The sequence below is a fragment of the Colossoma macropomum genome, unplaced genomic scaffold (assembly GCF_904425465.1).
Source record: "Colossoma macropomum unplaced genomic scaffold, Colossoma_macropomum, whole genome shotgun sequence".
Taxonomy (NCBI): Eukaryota; Metazoa; Chordata; class Actinopteri; order Characiformes; family Serrasalmidae; genus Colossoma; species Colossoma macropomum.
In genome coordinates, this window is record NW_023495761.1 from 2,926,613 (window position 1) to 2,946,608 (window position 19,996).

Here is a 19,996-nt window from a genome sequence, read left to right on the forward strand (position 1 = left end):
TCTCTTAGTAACAAGTTGGACTGCATAATTTGTTGACTGTTATCGTGACATTGACCAGGCAGTGTCATTGTCTAACCACTCACAAGTTTTTATTGTGTACTGTGAGCATCCTAAACAGTCATAGATGAGTATCTGTGGGTATTTTGATGACTCAAGACGGTCGCAATATGTGTATCGTGCAGCCCGAGTGCCAGCGTAGCATAGAGGAATAGATAAGATGGGCTCTCTTCAAACTGAATTTGCAGAAAACTGCAAAACTATTAAAGACAGCTGGTCAGGACGATAAACTTCTTTTACATTCCGAGAAAGCTGTTACCATAAGGGAGAGGTCATGTGGTCACTGGAGGAGTCAAAGAGAAACAAAAACACCAGCATTCGCTTGCCTCTTTCATCACCTCACAAATCTGAAATAACTGTGCGTGTGTATGTGTGTGTGTTCATGTTGGGAGGAGTAATGGGAGGTGGAGAGTTAATATCAGTCAGCTGTTGAGTGCTAAACACTTGGGACAGGGTGGTGTTCCCGTGTTTTGGGCATTTGGTACCATTTCGTGTTATTTCTCAGAATTCATTCCAGTCTCATTCCCTAAGGACTAAAGCCAAGCATAACCATATGCACCCCTGTGTGCCCACCATGTAGTAACCGAAAGACTTAGAAGTTAAGAAGTGTTGCTGTCATTTTACAATACTGTTCAACTGTAATTGCATAATTACATATTAAATTACATAGTTTGTTACATAACATTGGCATTCTATTTATATTCTGTATCAGCAGGTTTGAGTCTATTAGAATTTTTATCTGTTTGATTTGATGTCAAGACACGTTTTTTTTCAGTAAAAGAGACTTCGAGCACAACAATAACTTTTCATCAAAGCCAATAATGAAGTGTCTTCTGCTTACAAACACAAGTGTGATATTGATTGAAAGCTTAGAATCTGCACTTTTGATAGATTTTCTCTGCTTGATTCAGTTCCTTAAATAATTAATATTGAACAAGGGCATGCTTCTGTTATCACCAGCCATAACTGCTGGGTTAAAGTGCGCATGAAAACGACTTTTATTTGATGAGATAAGACTAGCACGTAATATATAAACCTCAAAATCAAATATTAAAATGGCAAAACTAATCTCAGTGTGTTCTGTCTGTAGGGCTGGACACTGTACATGATTTATTTTAACCACTTTACCTTTAAGTATGTGGATCCAACTTCTGTTGCTCACTCTCGTAACTACATAACTTAGATATTAGTTTCAAAGTAGTTACTAAACAATTCATGCAGGATAATAAGACTCAAAAATGACTGAATAATGAGTTAATAATTGTTAATCCCAAGAAACAAAGAAAAAACAGGCATATTTCATAATGACTTTCAGGAGCTGATCTCAAGTGTAGACCAGCCAACTTGAACTGATAAAATCAAAAAGTTTGAGAATTGTGTCTGATTTATCTGCAAGTTGGCTTGAGACCTGCAGTTGAATCACTTGCAGTTGGTCTCAAAGTACTAGAGACTCTGAGCATCTGACAAGATGACTGATTTTCTAAGATCTAATTTTGTCTGGCTAAATTGGAAATTCCTGTATTGCGAGCCAAGCTGATTAAAAGGTTTTGGCCTAACACTTTTTTTAAATATATTCAGGTCTGAGAGGTTTATGCAGGCCACTGTAAGCAAACATAGTACTAATAAATTTTGTTTCACTACTATTTTGCCATCATCACTGTAACATGTAAAACCTCAGGAGCCATGTGTAAATTTACTGGTGGTTTTGGTTAGTGTAATAGCTATATTTGCATTGTAGACATTGCAACTCCTGATTCCTATCCCCACCACTGTAAAGAGTCGCTAAGTCTCTCTGCAAAGAACAGATTTCAGGTCAGACCACTCTGAATGACTTTTGTTTATATCTCAACCATATAATTATATAATTTTGAGATATTGATGGGATTCCCCTTCAACACAGTTGCAGTCGTGTGGGCTAGGCTGGGTGTAGCAGTGTGAGGAATGGAGAGATTAGGTGGAAGAGAGGAGAAATGAAGTAGAGAGGTGGGGACAGAGGGAGGGGTCCCTCTGAGGGAATTTGGAGGTAAAAAACATATGAATGCTATGGACTGATTCTACTAATGATTTGCAGCTTCCCTCTATGTGTCTGTGAACGTTATTATGTTATTCATGGTGGTGTTGTCGTCATGCAGGCGAAAGGGATACGCATGTTTTGATGGTCTTTCTGAAGTAATAGAGAGTGGAATGACACACTCCTCCCTGTGTCCTCGTTTTGGTTGCCCCCCAGTGTCTCCTTGTATTCTCTCTGCATGACATTTAATTTCCTGACTGAGTTTGATGCGGTGTATGAGTGTGTGTGTGTGTGTGTGTGTGTAAGAGGAGGGGTCAAACTGGATTTTCCCCCTCCCCAATACACACCCTGCCCTTTTCACTGTCATGTTGATTTTTGCGGCCCGACCAGATGAAATCTTATCAGCAGGACCGCGGCTGGCTATTGTTACCAGATGATGTTGTACAGAGCAGCTGTACAGGAGCATTGGCCAGGCTATTTAGCATCAGGCCTGCTTGAGAGGTTGCACCATTTCCCGAAGGGAAGCTCTTCAAAGGATAGTACAGATATTCTGAGTCATTCCCAATCTGTGGACCCCCAAGCTAGCCCACCTTCTGCTGTGCGTCATGAGGTAGTCAAAGGCTGGAAAATGATGATTACCTGATTTGGATGTCTCAGGAACTGGAGCAGAACAAAAATTTGAGGTGCATCAAGAACCTTCTGAAGTAGTTTGTTACTGTTCTGAAGTTTGGTTTCGCTGTTCAAAGGTTTTAAACAATATAAAACCTATTTGGCTTTAGATGAATGTGTAAAATAAAACCAGAATGCTAGTCAAGTGCAATTTCATGGATTTCAAATGAACTGGGCCCAGTTTCCCAGAAGCATTGTAGTGTTAAAGTCATTTTAACTGGTAGAGAGAGTGGCTATCATTTAAGAATTATCTTTGTGCTAAGATGAGTTGTGTTTGGGAAACCCAGTCCAGAGCTGTAGATGATTCTAAAATGATTGGGAAACCTTTATAGTTTTGAAAATGAAGTTAACATCGAGAATGCCTCATTTTTTAAAAGAGTGGTGATCACATCTTCTATCAACACTGTCATATCAAAACCTTGTGACGCCTTTTTAAAATTTTATATCATTTTGTTTATTTATTTATGTAATTTTATTTATTTGAAAATGGCAGCTGGCTTTTACGACGAGTTTCATGATGACTGATATAATAGAAATGGTACCAAATTATTTGGAATAAAATCTTGTTTTATTAATTTGCATTAAAAGTGAAGAACATTTCTTCCTACTGCTACAAAGTCACCCTTTCAACAGAGCTACAAGGTTTTATTACAACAGCTGGCATAAAAAGCATTTTTTCCCTAAACGAGCTACTAATCCATCATTTTGTACAACTGCATTTACAATAAGAATATTGAGAGAGCTTTGTTAGCACACATGTTCAGGGGTTCAGTTCCCCTTAAAGACATATTCATATTGATTGCATGCTTATAAGACGTAATATGGCCTGACAATGTGTTGCTTTGTTCTTCACTGCTTTAAATGACTGTGATCTTTCCTCTCTTTCTCTGTCTTTCCTTTCTTTTCTGCTCTACCACCTGAAGTGTGGATGTATGGCCTACAGGACAGTCCCACCAAGTCTGAGGCCTCAGGTAGCTATGCCTGCTGTGTATCTGCACTGAATGCCAGCTTTGACAGCATGCCTTTACACTTTACCTCTAATTCTTCATCTTTCATTTTCCTTTCCTTGCTTATTGACAGAGATCTGAGTGTTGATCTTAAAGTGGTACCCCATTCTGTAGACCAGTGTTTGCCAGTCCTGGTCTCTGAGTACGCTGATCCTACACATTTTAGTGTTTTCCGTGCTCCAAGCACACCTGATCCAACTTACCAGCTAATTAACAAGCCCTTTCTCAGCTGAAATGGGTGTGTTAGAGCAGGAAACACTAAAATATGCCAGGCTGGGGTACTCCAGGACCACTGGTGGGAACCTGTGCTGTAGAGAATTAGTAACATGTTTATTTTACAATTTCTGCCCAGCTGCTGTTGAGAACTCTTATTCCATATGCCCTTCCGAGAATCAGCATGGTAGCTGGAAATAATATGAATCGCTGAGAGAATAGCTCCGAAAGGCTGCATTCACGTGAAGTATGTTTTAAGTAGTTAAAGTGCTGCAAAGTGCAGAAAATCACATAAACAATTTATCCACGGCGAAAGAGAAGGCTAGTTGCACAGCTGTACATTAGCAAAGTTTGGGCGCCCCTGGCCAAATGATTTGTTTAGTTGATTTTCTAAGTGAGCACACACGCTGCACATTTTAATGCACAATTACTGTTTATTTCCTGAATTTAACATATTGTGGGGGAGGGGAAACATAAAATGTGGCCTGCGCCAAAAATTATGGCACATTTTATATTTTATGTTTTATTTTTTCCAATATGTTGAACCTAGCACATATATAGAAATTGTGCATTATAATTAGCAGAAAATGCCATATTTAAGTTTGTTCTCTGTAGAAGATGGGTTATCTTTTATCATCATTTATGGGATACTTTCTATAGGGAGGTTGCTGTCCCAAACCTTAACTCTAAATTTTAGTCTTTTTTCTCAATTTTTTTGTTGTTTTTTAAATAATCTCTTATGAACTATAGTTGAAAGATTTAGATTTATCATAAGTTTAATTTTTAAATTAAAAACTTCACTCAAAAATGCTATTCAGCATTCAGTCACTACCGAAATACAGAGTTTTAGTCCATAGGTGGAGCCGTTTCATTTTAGATCAGGTAGTGGACCTACATCCCTGTGCCCTCTTGACCACATGGTAAGCAGTTAGATCCCATTGTTTTGAAGTAAATATGCCCCAAAGTCAGTATAACGTTAAGAATTGTCACTACAGAAACACACATTTTCTACAATTAAGTAATTTTTTTTTGTGTTTTAATAAAAAAAATTCTGAATTTATATGTGTAGAACTTTTCAAAGTTTGCTTGCTAGACATGCCCTGGCTAACATTTTTGAGTTCTGCTCAAAATTAGCTAAAATTGTCACTACCGAAACAGTCACCCTGACCATTTGGTAAAATTTTGGTAGTTTATGATGGTTTTACTTGTGACGATGAAATGTTTATTCATTTGTTTTAATAAAATAAATATAATTGAGGGATAGGGTCACTCACAGTAAAAGGATTTTAATCTAAAGTCCAAGTCAGTTAAAAGTTTGACTTTCAGCCAATTTGGTAAAACGATCCATATAATAATAAATACAAAACTCTGTTTGCCAGTCAGATCGTGGTAACCTTTGTGTTGTATAGTTCCGGGTCAAAAACAGCCAATGCGAGCTTTTCCTTCATGTTGGATGACTGACTAGAGAGAAAGCATCTAGATATGAATTGGTCAGCTGTCTTTTGTGGCTGCGTAGTAGTAAAGAGGTGTTTTTTCAACCTAAAACACATGAAGCTCAAACTGATGGGCTTTTCTCTGCTACAAAGCAGGACTGGCCACTTACAACAGGACTGTATAAAATAGACAGTGGCAGTTAGAGAATAAACACTGTATAAACCCACTAAAATGCATTAACATGTCTAAAGATGTTATCAAACAGCTGTTCAGAGATCAGCTTATAAAGTGACGTTGTAAAACATGGCCTCCTCATTTCTGACCTCCTTCCTGAACCTCATCAAGTTTAAAGAACGACAGCCTGCAAATAAACATTTCAACGAATAATGCGCTCATCCTTCCGAGATAAACATTGGCCAAGGCCGGCGCCATATGGGGAGCATTTTCCCCTTGTTTCCTCACACACAGCCAGTATAATTGGTACAGAGTTGAGGAAGAAAGCACTCCATGTTACTTCGCATTGTTGTAGTGCGTGAGAGGATAAACTGACAATAAACGGACATTAAGAGAAATGGAATGGCAAGGAAGTAATGTATTAGTGCTTGTGTGTCCATAGGAACAGTAGCAGAGAGTCTTCAGTGGAAGTGGTAGAAGCTCTTGCCAGGACACACTCATTCTGTGTATACTTTGTTCTTTGCCACAGCCTTCCTTTGGCTCCTATATCTCCAAGAAAGGAAGCAAAATGTTTGGACCAAGGGCACAGAAACGTAACACGCTGTCCAAACAGCACTGAATGTTCGCCTATTTTTTTCTTCAGCCACTCAGACAAGTTTGAGTCTTTTAGTGGAGCCTCATTTGTTAAGTTGAGCAACATTGTGGTTGAATAAATGCAACATTGCTTAGCATGAAGCCTTTCTAATTAGGTCATGCCATTCCTGACAGTTGATTAAGACAAGACACACTGAGCACGCCTCTCTGTGCCCCCCCTACAGTGATAAATATCTTGTGTGGAAGGATTCCCCATTAATCCCTACTAAAGCGGTTGTAAAGCTGGACGACCACAGTGTGCCAGCAGGCTTATTTCAAGCTTCTGATGAAAATGCATTAGGGGTCCTTTTGGCAGCTCGAGCAAAGCCTCAACATGGTACTTACTGAAGAAGAGGTTTAAAAATCGCTTATGCTAAACCTAATGCTAACCATATACTCAGTAAATCATAACTTAATCCTCAACAGTGTCCTTTACAGCTACCAGCATCAAAAAACAAAGGTTTACAGATGGAATACTTTTAGCTTCTTACATTTTGTAATATTTTTAGCATGCGCTCTCATTAGCACCCTCAAAATATTTGTTTTGTTGTGAGTTAGCAAGTTTTGCTAGGCCATTAGCACGGTCCTCACAGCAGGGAAGAATATTGGTGTGATGTCTAGCAGCTCAGGCAAAGCTTCAACATCATACTTGCTGTGGAAGAGCTTTATAAATCACTCATGCTAAAACTCATTGCTAACCATATACTCAGTTACTGATAATTCTTAACAAGCAGCATCAACAAAACATAATGCTGGGTCCCTAAATTAAGGATTACTAATAGAACGTGTTTCTTTCTTTTTGAATTCTGATTTTTAGAAATGTGTTCTTATTGCCGACAGTTAGCAGCTTAGAGGTGGGTAATCCAGGTCCAAATAGTAAAAACCTTCCCCAGGATTTTGTTCCAACTGTCTGAACACCTTTGCTGCTGGTTTGAGCAAATTAGAGAAGTCAAGCAACTGGAACAAAATCCTGGGGAGGGTTTTTTACTTTTTGGACCTGGATTACCCACCTCTAAGCACGCTAGGCTATTAGCATGGTCATCACAGTGTGGAATCTTGATGTGGTTTCTAGCAGCTCAAGCAATGCCTCAACAATACCTCTTTATAGAAGAGGTTTCTAAATCACTAATGCTAAAACCCAATGCTAACTATATACTCAGTAAATTATAAATGAATCCTTCTGTAAGTAGCTGCATCAGCAAAACATTATGCTAAGGCTCAATCCTTAAATTAAGGTCTACTGATGCAATGTTTTTTTCCTTTTTTGGATTTTTCTAATGTTTTTAGCAGTGTGTGTCCTTATTAGCAACGTGCTCCTGCCATTTGTTTTGCTGAGACTTAGCAAGCTATTTTCTTGCTAGACATGGTCTTCACATCATGGAATCTCTGTGTGGTGTCTAGCACATGTCCTGCATGCTTTCCATCCAGCCTGTCCTTCTCTTTAGCCACTTATTTATGGCTGATCTGGGATCAGTTTCCATCGGATCGTGCAGAATGCATGTCCAGGTTAGCATTCCACATGCTAACCCCTCGCCTAGACAAACAGAAAGAGAGAGAGAGGAAGGGAGAGGACTTTGCCCAATGCATCACCATATATCTGGAAACACACATACACTATAAATGCTATAAGGCGATATGAGTGACGTGCATTTTAGATTGGCTTTTTTGATTTTTAAGCTAGTTTGGATTTTAGTTACAAGTACAGTTACCAAAGTTTTCTGTTTACTTGTGAACGGTCCTGTATTTGTACAAAAGATCTGTCTCCATGCTTTAGATTGTCTCTTGCACTTATACAACCATTAGTAGCAGCAGGTAATCGAGAGAGGAGCAAAGATAGGAAGGAGAGAAACAAACAAAGAAAGTATAGAGGGAGAAGAGGAAAAGAGCCTAGCCCCAGTCGAAATGCTTTCTTCTCGTGTTTCACATAAACAGTCTCTCTCTCTTTCTCTTACTCTCTTGCTCTCTCGCTCTCCCTGAGTCTGCTCATATGTTTCTATTTAAGGCCTGGAGAGTAGACTGCTCTGATTGGCGTTTTTCATGCAACCCCCCCTAACGGCTGCCTAACCCTTTGAATGGGAGGAGAGAGAGCAAGAGAGGGTGAGAGAGAGGCCAGCCTCTCTCTCTCTCTCTCTCTTGCTCTCTCTCTCTCTCTGGTCTGTTTATTTTCCAGCAGAGAAACTCCTCCAGCCCACCACTCCGGAGTTACATCCCCAACTGTTAGCAACTCTCTCTCTCTTTCTCTCTCCCCCGTCTCTCTTTTTCTCCCCCCGTTTCATTCCTCCCTCGCTCAAACTCACCATACTATGGAGCTTCAAAACCAAAGCAAGCCTCCTCAGCAGTCTCCTCCTTGAAGGAGCTCCATCCCGTTTTTTAATCTTCAAAGTTCGTTGAGCCTCCAGCCTAGGCTCGGGGGAAAGCTGTTGGATCTATATGGCCAGAAGCTGTGGAGCATGCAGGGGCTTCAGTTGTGTTAGGTGTGGATGGCAGCGTACAGGGGCTGGAGGGGCAGGGGCAGCGGCGGTAGGGGCGGCGGGACGGCGGGCCGCTGGCTGACCGCATGTTTCTTCCCCTCGCCTGCAGGCCTGGACAGCGGGGAGCCCATGGTGCTGGAGCAGTACGTGGCCGTGGCCAGCTACGAGCGGCAGGAGAACTCCGAGATCAGCCTGAGAGCCGGCGAGACGGTGGACGTGATCGAGAAGAGCGAGAGCGGTGAGTTGGCCGGACATGCTAACACATACACTTGTAAACATACAGGTCAGATGCTCTGAAAATGCACTGTAAAGCAGACTTAATGGATTCAGCTGCATAAGTGTAACAACACTTTGAATGCTGAAAATAAGTGAAAGACTTATGCTGATGTCAGATGTTTTGTTCATGATGGACACATTCAAATCAAGTAAATAAAACCTTTTATTGGTATAATTTGTTTATGCTATATGTGTTAACCCCCATAACCTGCAGGGGACCCTTGTGTAGGACCACCCTCCAATTCCTCACTCTCATAACTATTTATTAATTTCATGGCAGTTACTGGATAAGCTTTAGGGCTTACAACTGAATAATAGCCCTGCAGTTTAAAGGGTTAACCAATATGTATACATACAGAACACTGGTAGTCAGGCTGGTTGTTTGCAGACTAAGATTAGGGCACACTTATGTGACCATGCTTAAAGTTCATGCATTAAATGTTCCTAACTGTTTCTTGGCTTGGATGTACAGTTCTAGGAAAAAACCTTTAATGTGGAGGTTCTTTCAACTTTACATCTTGCACATCTCCTGGCATCCCTCCAGTGGCCTCTTTTTGGCACCTTTATTTTAAGAGTTATGTACAATTGAACTCACTATACCTGATTCTTGTTGCAGAATCCATACCTCAAACTGATACTATCACAATATTGTCTTTCATTTCTTTTCTTCTATGACTCTTTGTCCTCAAGAATCCCTCGCTCCCTCTCCCCCTCCTCCCCTGCTATGGATCCCCCTCTTCCCCCTCAATCTGAATCTGCAGTCTCGCTCTTGGCTCCACCTGGAGGTGTTGTTTTGGCCGCTTGGTTGGTCGGTCGGTTGGTCAGTTGGCCTGCCTCCATGTCCTCCCCCCCAGAGCTCCGGGCAGAAGGCCAGACTGTTGTCTTTCCCATTAGGAATGTATCCTAGACAGGCACGATAACTACCAGCCCTCCCTCTCTCTCTGGACTCCAGAGATGGGCTGGAAGGAAGGTTGCACTTCTCCAGCAAGGCAAAACTTTGAGACTGACAACAGAGCGAGAAAGATTCATTCTGCCTAATCAGCTTTCTTCAGATATGCCGCAGAGAAAGCCAAAGAAACTGAAGCAGCCATTTTTCCCCCCTTTTTCATGTGACTGTCATGTTGTTGTTTATTTTTTCAAACCAGTACTTGAGATGGATTTTTGTTTAGCCAATTTAGCTAACTACTCACAATATGTCCAAGTTTACAGGATGTGTGCTTGGCATCAGTGTTCATTTTCATCCAAAGCTCTGAACCTTGCCCCCATTGTCAAGCTTGCCAAACACTTTAGCCTTTAGCCAAACACTCAGCACTGATATTTTATCAGTCCTTTGGACAATCTTAGTTAGCTACGCTAGCATTTTCCAAGAGCTAGTCTCTTACTGTAGGGTGTGTTTTTGCCATCAGACCCATTTGAACGCATTTTTCTGTGATTCTCATTCACATCGAGTACAGAAAGCATATTGTTTTATGTGGGGGAACCAAGGAATGGGAAGAAAACTATCTTTTTCAACCACATTTTATCCAGCTGTGGTCCATGTTATAGGTCTGATTTAATCTGGGAATTTATAAATGTCATCTTCAAGAGCTTTATTTACAAGACTGAATTCTGAAGCTCAAGTTTCACAAAGCTCTTGTTTGTTAGATGCTTTTCAAGTTGGAGTTCTGCTAAAGCGCTTTCTAGCTTTTAGCTTTAGTGATCTGTGTTGAACAGATTTAGGCTCATTTTGCAGCTGCACCAGTTGCCAGGGACTTTTCAGCAAATGGCCCACAAACACCATTAAGCGTTTGATCTAAAGAATATTCAAACACGAATTTCATTTGTGCACACTATATATGCCAAAAAGGAGAAAAGAGGAGAAAAACAGAACAGCATTTGGTTGTAATAATGTGCATGTGCCCATTCCAAATAAGCATTTAAAAGAAATCTGTTATTGGGTAGTTTCTGACGTGGCTTGGTTTTGAAGCTAACGTCCACCAAGATTTAGACAGCAAACACACAAAGAAAATACATGAATGAAAAAAGACATATATCACTGTACTTTAGGGCCATCTATTGACTTTATTATGTTCAGGGGAACCATAGTATCCTTTCTACTGGATGTGAACTGTAGTCAAAACTGGAACAGTGATGACATCATTAGCCAGCAGTGCCAAGCCAAACAATTATGTGTGCTTGTTTAAAATCCCAGACCCCCGTCCTTCTTTATGCATTTATTGCCGCCTCTCGGCTTTCACTCTGCCGATTCCCTCTGACACATTGATCTCCGAAATGTGGTGTTGTAATTGAACCTTTCAATAGCTAATTTACGTACTGTAAATGATCTATACTCTAAGCCAAGTGTATGTTTTTGCAGTTAGCATAGCCACAGTTTCGATAGAGTTTGTTCCGCAACAAGGAGAAGATGCTGGACAGGTTTTTTTAGATTTACACCGACATGTAAACTGAAAATGGGGTCATCACAGGATATTATGAAGATAAATCTTTAGGAACTTCTCATTCCTAGTGTCCTGGCTTTTTTCTCTGGTTCTCAGGATGTTCTTGTCCCTCAGTTGTTGCCCCTTGGCCTCATCTGCTCCAGTTAGACTCCAGCTGTTTTAATGGAAAGCTCAAGCTAACAGAACTGGGCCTCGGCAAGCTGTTGACTTGTTGGAGGACGAACGAGCCTGGCAAAGCTTATGCATGTCCATCTGGAGTTATAAGCTACAACATTATCTAGTAAAAAACCAAAGCAGGCTTTATTGAGAGAGAAATCCGCAAGCCAGAGATTTTAAGTGCCAGGCAGGAGCGCTCAGGTCCCGTCCTCCTGTGACTTTCTGAATTCCTCAAAGCATCTTTAGCTTTTCCTCGAAAGGAAAATCTAGCCTCTGCAACATCCAACGGTGCAAACTCTTCAAACCCTGGACCATATTGTCTTAAATTCATGACAGATGCTGCTCCATCTTTGTAAATTATTAGCGAGTGGTGTTTTTTTCTGCATCCATAGGTAGGTATATTTGCTATTACAAACCTTAATTCACAAGCCTGCTACTATCAGGCATCTGAAATTGCTATTTTGCTATTGTAGGAAGTGGTTGGCGAAGGCTAGGCGTTTCTGGCGCTCCTCTGTGTCGTTAAAGGGGAAAGGATGGAAAGTCCCCCTCTTCCTCAGTTTCATAATAGCATCTAATGAGTCCTGCAGCAGCCGCAGGGTTACTGTGCCACGCACTTCAAACCAACACCAGGATTAAGAATCTCACTTATGTTTTCACTGAAGTCTTCCAGAACTGATGTTAGCTACAGTAAACATCCAAGTAAGTGTTTGCAGTTTATACACAAGACTGGAAATGATTGGCACAATTCAGGTGTTTCAAGGTGCAATATTATTTAGTTATTTAGTTTTATTTTGAACTGATTGTAGAACTATTGCAGCATTGGAACTACTTAAATAATTTCTGACTCAAAACAAAGTAAAAATAACTTTATTGATCCTTTAAGAGCATTGAGAGCCAGATAGTTACAAACACAGGCACAGCACAAATTGTGCCTTGATGCAACCGCAAAATGCACTCGCAATGCATCAGAATTTAACATATGATTTACTAAGGTAGCGGCTTATCATGCAACTGCATGTAGCCTTACCCACTGCGAGATCAAAAAGCACAGCGTTTAAAAGGAGCAGTGAAGTAATGGTCCGTCAACATGATCCAGATAAAAGAGAAAATGAAAGATCAGTGATGGCGACTAGTTATTTCACACCAAAAATCCTACAGGGGTGTTATTCTGGTCCCTAGAGCTGAGAAAAAAAGAGCTTGTGAAATGATGATATGGAACATATTGCACATATTGCAGTCACATCACAGGATGTTTTGAGCCACGTCTTCTCAGACATGTATATTTGGTCCCGAGCGTTAAAACTGGACTCTGATTCTGAATAATTTTGTTATTCGAGTATCTGTAAGAGTTCACATTGTAACTTTTTATGGACCTAACTTTCGCCTAGGCTATTCAGCATCCTTAACAACCTGTCTTTGGCAATGTTTCAGAGTAGCAAATTACAACACTGGCAAAGTATATATACTCACAAACACGAGCAAAACGTCCACATTTTAAGCACATTTTATCTCATATTTTATCTTAAAACATAAAATCAGTGTAATTCACCGTAGTTTTGGTCTGTATATTTTTACAGTCTTCCTGTAATGAAACGCAACATATACGTAAATAGTGATTTCAGTGTTCAGACACTGGCACCTGGAATGTGCACATCCCTATGTGCACATCCCTAGTTGAAGCACATATTCGAGGCTTGTACCTCCATCTAACTGCACACATCTTTTGAGACCTTACCGTGAACTTATGCATGCTATAAACTTGTTTAGGAAGCAGTCTTGTATGTAACAGGTGAGCAGAATGCGTTCAGTTTGTGCCTGAAACTGGTGCAAAAGGGCTTTGTACATTGTACAGTGGGCTCTGGGAGTTTTTTGGGAGTAGATATTACTGTATGTTCCACCTATTATTTTCCACCAAACTAGCATAAAATAATATACAGAGATTTCAGAGAATTATGCGAGAAGTGCAATGAAGTGCGAGTCTGTTCAGTTCTCTAGTGGGAAACTACACATTTCACGTATTCTATTTTTGGCCATGTTAACCGCCTTTGAAGCAACTGGACCACTACCTTGTTTGAACAGTATAGTACTATGAATGCAAACCTCTGCAACTAATATCCTGAGGTCCACGCCCTTTCCCTCCCTTCCTTTTCCCTTTTCTCTCCTGGGTCCATTCATCCCGGACGGTTACCCCTACTAACCCACACGTCCTCCTGAGTAATCCTGAATAGGCTGCATTTGACTTGGACTCAGTCCAACTGGAGATCCGGTTGACTGCGGACTGAAAGAACCAGACTAAATCTTAGCCAAAGGACCTGGAGCCAAGGTTCCCATGCCAAACTGGATATTTCAGTGAGCAAGTGCGGTGAAGGGGAAAGTCGCACCTTGGAGCACCGCTGACTTTTTGATTGATCGACTAACCGGAACGGTTGATTGGCATACCAAAGTGTCGGTATGTGTAGGCTTTTATACTTACGATGGAAGTTCATTCTCGCCAGACGGACCGTGATTTTCCACAACTGCTAACTTCATTGGTGGGACGAGGGTATAATTTAACTCTCAGTCAAATGTCTCCTTGCATGCACTTTCAATAGATTTACTTTCAGTAAACACAGCATGCTTCTATTCCCTGGATTTTTGCAAGAGTCAGTCTTGGCCTTCTCCAATGCTGGACTACTGGGCTTTGGTTAAGGGGAACCCTGTGGTGCATAATGTTTAGTCAACATGGCCCCACTCCTTGCCTCTTTCTCTTTGATATCACCTTACATTTGAAACACAACCACAGCTGTAACCGAACCCTCAGCCTTGGCTCTATGAAGCTCTCTGAAGAAGCTGCGGATCTAGGATCAGCTTCTCGTCGTTTCCTCTTTCCAATTCCTGACCATAACCAATGTGTGAATAACCCTTAAACTGGCCTCAGATCAGCATGAAAGCGTGACTAGCACCAACAGCCTTTGAAGCTCTGACCAGAGAGGCCCAGCGTGCCTCCTCTGGTTTCTTCAAATTATACAGACCCCATAAACACAGCGGCTTAGCATAAAATGTGACATTCTGACATTTGAGGGGAAAAAAAGGTGCACAAAGATCGAATAACCCTCCAGAAACTCTACCAGATTGATGAAAATGCTTTGAAGTGTCTCACCAGTGATCTAAGCTATGGATATATTAGATCTTGAAGTATTTGTAGGATAAATGATATTTTCATGTGTCGAAGATGACAGTTATATGGACTAATTGTTTTGCAGCCCAAATGGCTCAGTTGTTGACTCCCTTTGGCTTTTGGTAGTGCTGGATCTCTCCAAAAAGCTGTGTAGTATTGTGAAATGAATATCAGGCATACATTGATGTAAGACAAGTTCTGGAAGATGTTGACGACATGCATTCTAAAGACTTGAGGCCGTGTCTCATCATTCAGTGAGATCTTGGCTTGGCTCTAAGTGCGTCCTGACAAGAAGAATTTCCCCAGAATCTTGTTGATGGATCGTCTATTGTATCTGCTAAGCACACTGTAGCACAACCTGTCACAATCAGTCAGTCCACCTTGTTGCAAAAGCTTATTTTAGGGACTGTGTTCATAAAGCATTTCAAGGTAGGGGTGCTGATTTGGAATCAGATAACCACCTGCGTCTGGCAGGCATATTCATAGTATGATGAAAAGCTAAAGCAGCACTCTTGACTATTCTTTTTAAATACCAACCAAGGTCTGAATTATATACAAAAATAGCGAGTACAGTCCCATTTTTAACGCGCAGTCTTAAGGCATCAAGTTATTGGGACGTCATATACTGGATTACTAATGCACAGCATTCAGTGTTTTGTTGTTAGTTACTGCACTTTGTGAACTCTATGTAAAACGTAAATGTCAAACTAGTTTTATGCAGATGCACATATGTGTTAAGCTGAATGTGATTGGCATTGCCTATTGCTGTATTCACAAAGTTCACACATATACAGTAAGAAACTCTTTATTCAATAGGTGCACAGGGATTTGACATGGCAGTCAGTGCAGGTATTTACAGTACTGTGAAAAAATTCAGAGGCCACTGGTCATGTATTTAATTTACAGTCAAAATAATCAAGTACAAGTTATTCATTTTTCACCATCAGAAAAAGAAAAAAGACACAGAAAAACAACACATTGTTAGTTGTTTCAGTACATTGTGTGTTTACCCTTTACTTTTACTACAGCTTCCATTCTTTCTTTTGGTTTTTCAGCTTTATATATGTATATATATATATATATATATATATATATATATATATATATATATATTATGGACACCTTTGGGATGAACTAGAACAGAGATTGCGTGCCAGGCCCTCTCGTACAACCTCACAAATGCTTGTCTGGATGAATGGGCAAAATTTCCCACAGACACTCCAAAATCTTGGAGAAAGCTTCCCAGAAGACTGGAAGCTGTTATAGCTGCAAATGCCTATGGATTTAGAAAGCTCCTGTAGGTGTTCCAATACTTTTGTCCATACTGTGCATACATGTATGTATGTATGTAAGTATAACACACACAAAGTAGTGCAAGCTAACATAGCTGGAGTAGCAAGTAATGTAAATTACCATAAATAACATGAGGCAAATTTAATAATAGTTTTTTTGCATTGATTTCTTCCTCATTCATCGAATGAACCACATATTATCTCTCTCTCCTCTACTAACTATTGCATGATGGCAGCCAGTCTGGGTAGAGTGAGGACTAACACGTGCTTCCTCTGCGACACGTGTAGCCAGTCACCACATCTTTGCAGCTGCCACTCACACAACATCAGCTGAATGCACTGTTACTGTAAAATGGCTTCAAAAGGCCTTTTGCTATTATAAAAACAAAACACAATGTGATAAACAAATGTTCAATAAATAGTTTCATTTGCTATTAAAATCATCAGTTTATCTTCCAGTTAGTTAACAGCAGGCTATGCTTGCCAATAACTTCTTAATATGTTGATGCAGTAATACTAATTCAGTTCAGAAGTCAACTCATGTTGTTTCTGTGTATATTGAGCGTTTTACAATGGCTTCAACCATGGCTCAGATTTTAGATCCGGAACTGTTAAGAATTGTTTTGTAATAAGCCATCTTTCATATCCAGTGAGAACGGGGACAACTGTGTCCAGCTGTGGTTGTCACAGTGGAACTCTCAGTGGGTCACACTGATGGGATCCAGTCATTTTAGCCAGTTGCACCACTCCAAAGCCCATCTGGTCTTATTTTAAAGCTTCCTGCACAATTGTCTTTCAAAATCTTTCTTTCTTTCCCTCTCTCTCTCTCACATGTCTCTCTTTTCCTGCTGTTTGTATGCTGACTGTGCATAACATGCCTGTTCTGTGTCAGAGGATATAAATTTTGTAAGAGAGTTTTAATCCTGTGTACTTCACATCTCCTCTGCAGATCTGTTGCTTTTTTCGCAGCCGAAGAACAACAACTCGAGAGAATGAAACAGATGTTTGAAACGGAAATCTGCTGATGAGTGTGTTCAGATGAACTGCAAACTTTCTTGTGGTGTGTTTCTGATATGCTTTTGATGGAGGCCTCTGTCTCGTGCACTAAAATAAGAAAGTGAAAGAACAAGTCTTTTTTTTTTTTTATTCCTGTTTCTTCACTGTCTTTTAGATGGGGGGAATGTGTGTGGAAGACTGGTGCTTTGAAGTTCAGGCCAAACATCTGCCTACTCTCTCTACCACGCTCTCCTTTCTCCTCTCTCTCACTCTCTCTCCTTCTGTACCAGTCTCTTGATGGGCATAGTTGATACAATTAGCGTTGTGTTTTTGGTTGGCCTTATTTGCTCTCTTTGAGGGGGTGAAATCTGGCTGGTTCTTTAACCCTTAGAAGCTGCAGTTATTGCTGGTGGTAACAAAAGCATTTTATTTGATATTAATTATTTCTCTTGTTGAAAAAAGCTGAGAAATTCTGTTGATTCTGAACTTTCAGTCAATACCACATGTGTGGCTGTAAGAAGAAGAGGTATTTTATTAAACTGAAAATGTCGGTACTGCAGACTCGGCTTCAATAAAAGATATAAACTAAATGTAAGTGTAGCTTATGGTGTGACATAACGTTTGATAATTATGTAATGAAAGATTTTAATAGCATTGCAAACGTAAGCAGACGACTTATGAGTAATAACTCTCATTATATCTCTTCTAAGGATAATCTGTTATCTGCCCATTGCCTGCTGACCCCCCAGACTTATGTTGCCCATCTGCTCTGATCTAGGGACAGACTTTCCCCTTAACTGACACAGAAAGATGGCTTTTTCTGCCGTTTAATCTGCTCTTCTTAGTAGTTAGTAACAAAGTGTCTCAGTGCTGTTGTTGCATTTATTTCATACATACAGAACATGATCTAACAAAGCTGAAAAATCATGGATTTTTCATTCGTTTTGGCCCCAAACTACATTTTTGAACAAGACACACATAAAAAAGAACATAAGTCAACTGTTGTTTGCATGCTAACTGGTGGCTATTCGCTTTCACTCATTATTAGCAACATTAGCTTTGCTGACTGAACTATGTTCCTCTTTAAGCCACAAATCAAGTCTAACATCTGCTACAAAAGTCAATGAGTCACATTCTTTTGGCCTCTTCAGGTGCTTTTCTTGACCACCTGCCAGTGGCTGTTTTATTTGCTGCTGCTTGAGGAAAGTTCATGCCGTTCATGCAAACTTACAACCGAACAAGACTTTTTTAAAACATCAAAAAGTGCTTAGACTGTAAAAAGCAAGCATGTTTGTAAAACTACGAAAGTTCTCTGCACCTGTGGAGTAGATTCAAACAGGAAATGAGCTCTTGTAGGTAAGGGTTTTTCTCTCGCTCTGACTTTGTTTGTGTCTGTATGTTCAGATGGCCTTCAGTGTGCTTCCAATTAGCCAGCCATCACCGTGTAGCATGCTGACGTGTAGCTTTTGAACAGCTGTCGTCTAAGTCTGCAGTGACATTCGTTTTCCACTGTTCCACAAGTCATGAAGAAAAACATTATGTTTACACTCAACCTTTGGTCTCAAACCCACCTTACCACCTGCAGAATGAGCTGACAGCATGTCAGCATAATGGTGTTCCATTGGCTTTTGTGGATTGGCGGATCCAGAGTGATTTTTTTTAGTTGAAGTTCAGCATGAGTACTTCAATCCTTTGTACAAGTGTGTACACTGCATATGACAGAAATTGGTACTTGATGCAGTTTGTAAAACATTGTGACGTGTTTGAAAAGCAGATCCTCAGAACGACCTTTCAGAAAGAGTTTTTGTGTCTGTCTGCAGGATAAACATTGACTAAATGATGGGCTTGTGTGATGACGATGATGAATACATAGGCTGATAGGCTTGTGACTTGTTGATTATATTTAAAACGCAGACCCCCAGAAAGACCTTTAAGCAAGAGTTTTGTGTCTTGTATGCAGAATAACCATTGGCGCTACATGATGGGCTTGTGTGGGCCTATGTGTTAAAGGGGAATTCCACTGATTTGTCTTGTTTCACATTAGATTTTTTTTAAGGATTTTTTCCAATTTTCTCCCAGTTTAGATTCAGTTCCACCCACTAGTTAGGACTCCCCCAAATCACACGATACCACCAGCGCTAGGAGGGCGAAGGCTACCACAAGCTTCCTCAGAGTCATGTGAAGCATCCTTTTGAGCTGCCACTCAGAAACCTCTGAACTGTTTCCATGGTGTGAATGTTAGATAAATAGCCGTATGGTTTACATGTGTAGCTCACCTTAAAAATATTTTTCAGAGGCTCACCATAATGCCAGGATTTATTAGCCGGTTTCCACCACAAGTTAAGCTCCATCTTCACAAAATCATGCTTGGATCTTCTCAGAATTTCCAAGAAAAACAGCTTTGACAGCTAGGCCTGTCTGTTCTTGAATAATGATGATTCCCTTATCTGTTTTTTGTCTCAAGTGGATCTTGATATCTTCACTCTGACTGACTGTTCATCAACCTCAGCATCAAAGGAGTGCTAGGAGTGCCTTAACTTCGACAGAAATACATTAAAATGTCTAGACCCACTTAACAAGCTGATGGCAAATTGGTTGGCATGGTGCTGTTCGCTCTAACAAGCTTTCGAGGGTTTTCTCCATCAACTGTTATATTTGCAGCAACACATGGAGTTTAGCTTTAGAAGCAGCCTCAATATCTGTCAGGAAGAGAGTTTTTTCCACGTCTACTCTTTCCCGTCATCTCAGGTCAAGCTTAGATCCTTTGCGTGTATTGATTCAATGTGTTCTCAAACAGAGGTGCTGGAATTGGTTAACATAATTCAACACAATACCCCAGCTGCTAGTGCTAGCTTGAGTTTTTCACATTAGCACGTAGCAAACATGTTTCGCTGGATTATTTAGCAACTACCAAGGACCGGTATAAACATTTGCACTGGCTATTCGAGCCAACAAGGCAATGAAACCTGTGGTTAAAATTAAGAGTTTGTAGCCAGAAGTATAGAAACATGT

At 40.4% G+C, this 19,996-nt stretch overlaps 1 protein-coding gene across 7 annotated transcripts in view; it reads left to right on the top strand.

The window, feature by feature from the left end:
* The window catches only part of sh3pxd2aa (SH3 and PX domains 2Aa), a 165,942-nt gene that overhangs the window by 110,670 nt on the left and 35,276 nt on the right, over positions 1 to 19,996 (top strand). For 4 of the 7 annotated variants that reach the window (XM_036563356.1, XM_036563351.1, XM_036563357.1 and 1 more), the window contains exons 7-8: positions 3,661 to 3,708; positions 8,779 to 8,907. In XM_036563356.1, coding sequence (XP_036419249.1) covers positions 3,661 to 3,708; positions 8,779 to 8,907 — 177 coding nt within the window. The remainder of the gene's footprint in view (positions 1 to 3,660; positions 3,709 to 8,778; positions 8,908 to 19,996) is intronic. The other 3 variants (XM_036563353.1, XM_036563355.1, XM_036563358.1) reach the window with 1 other exon arrangement.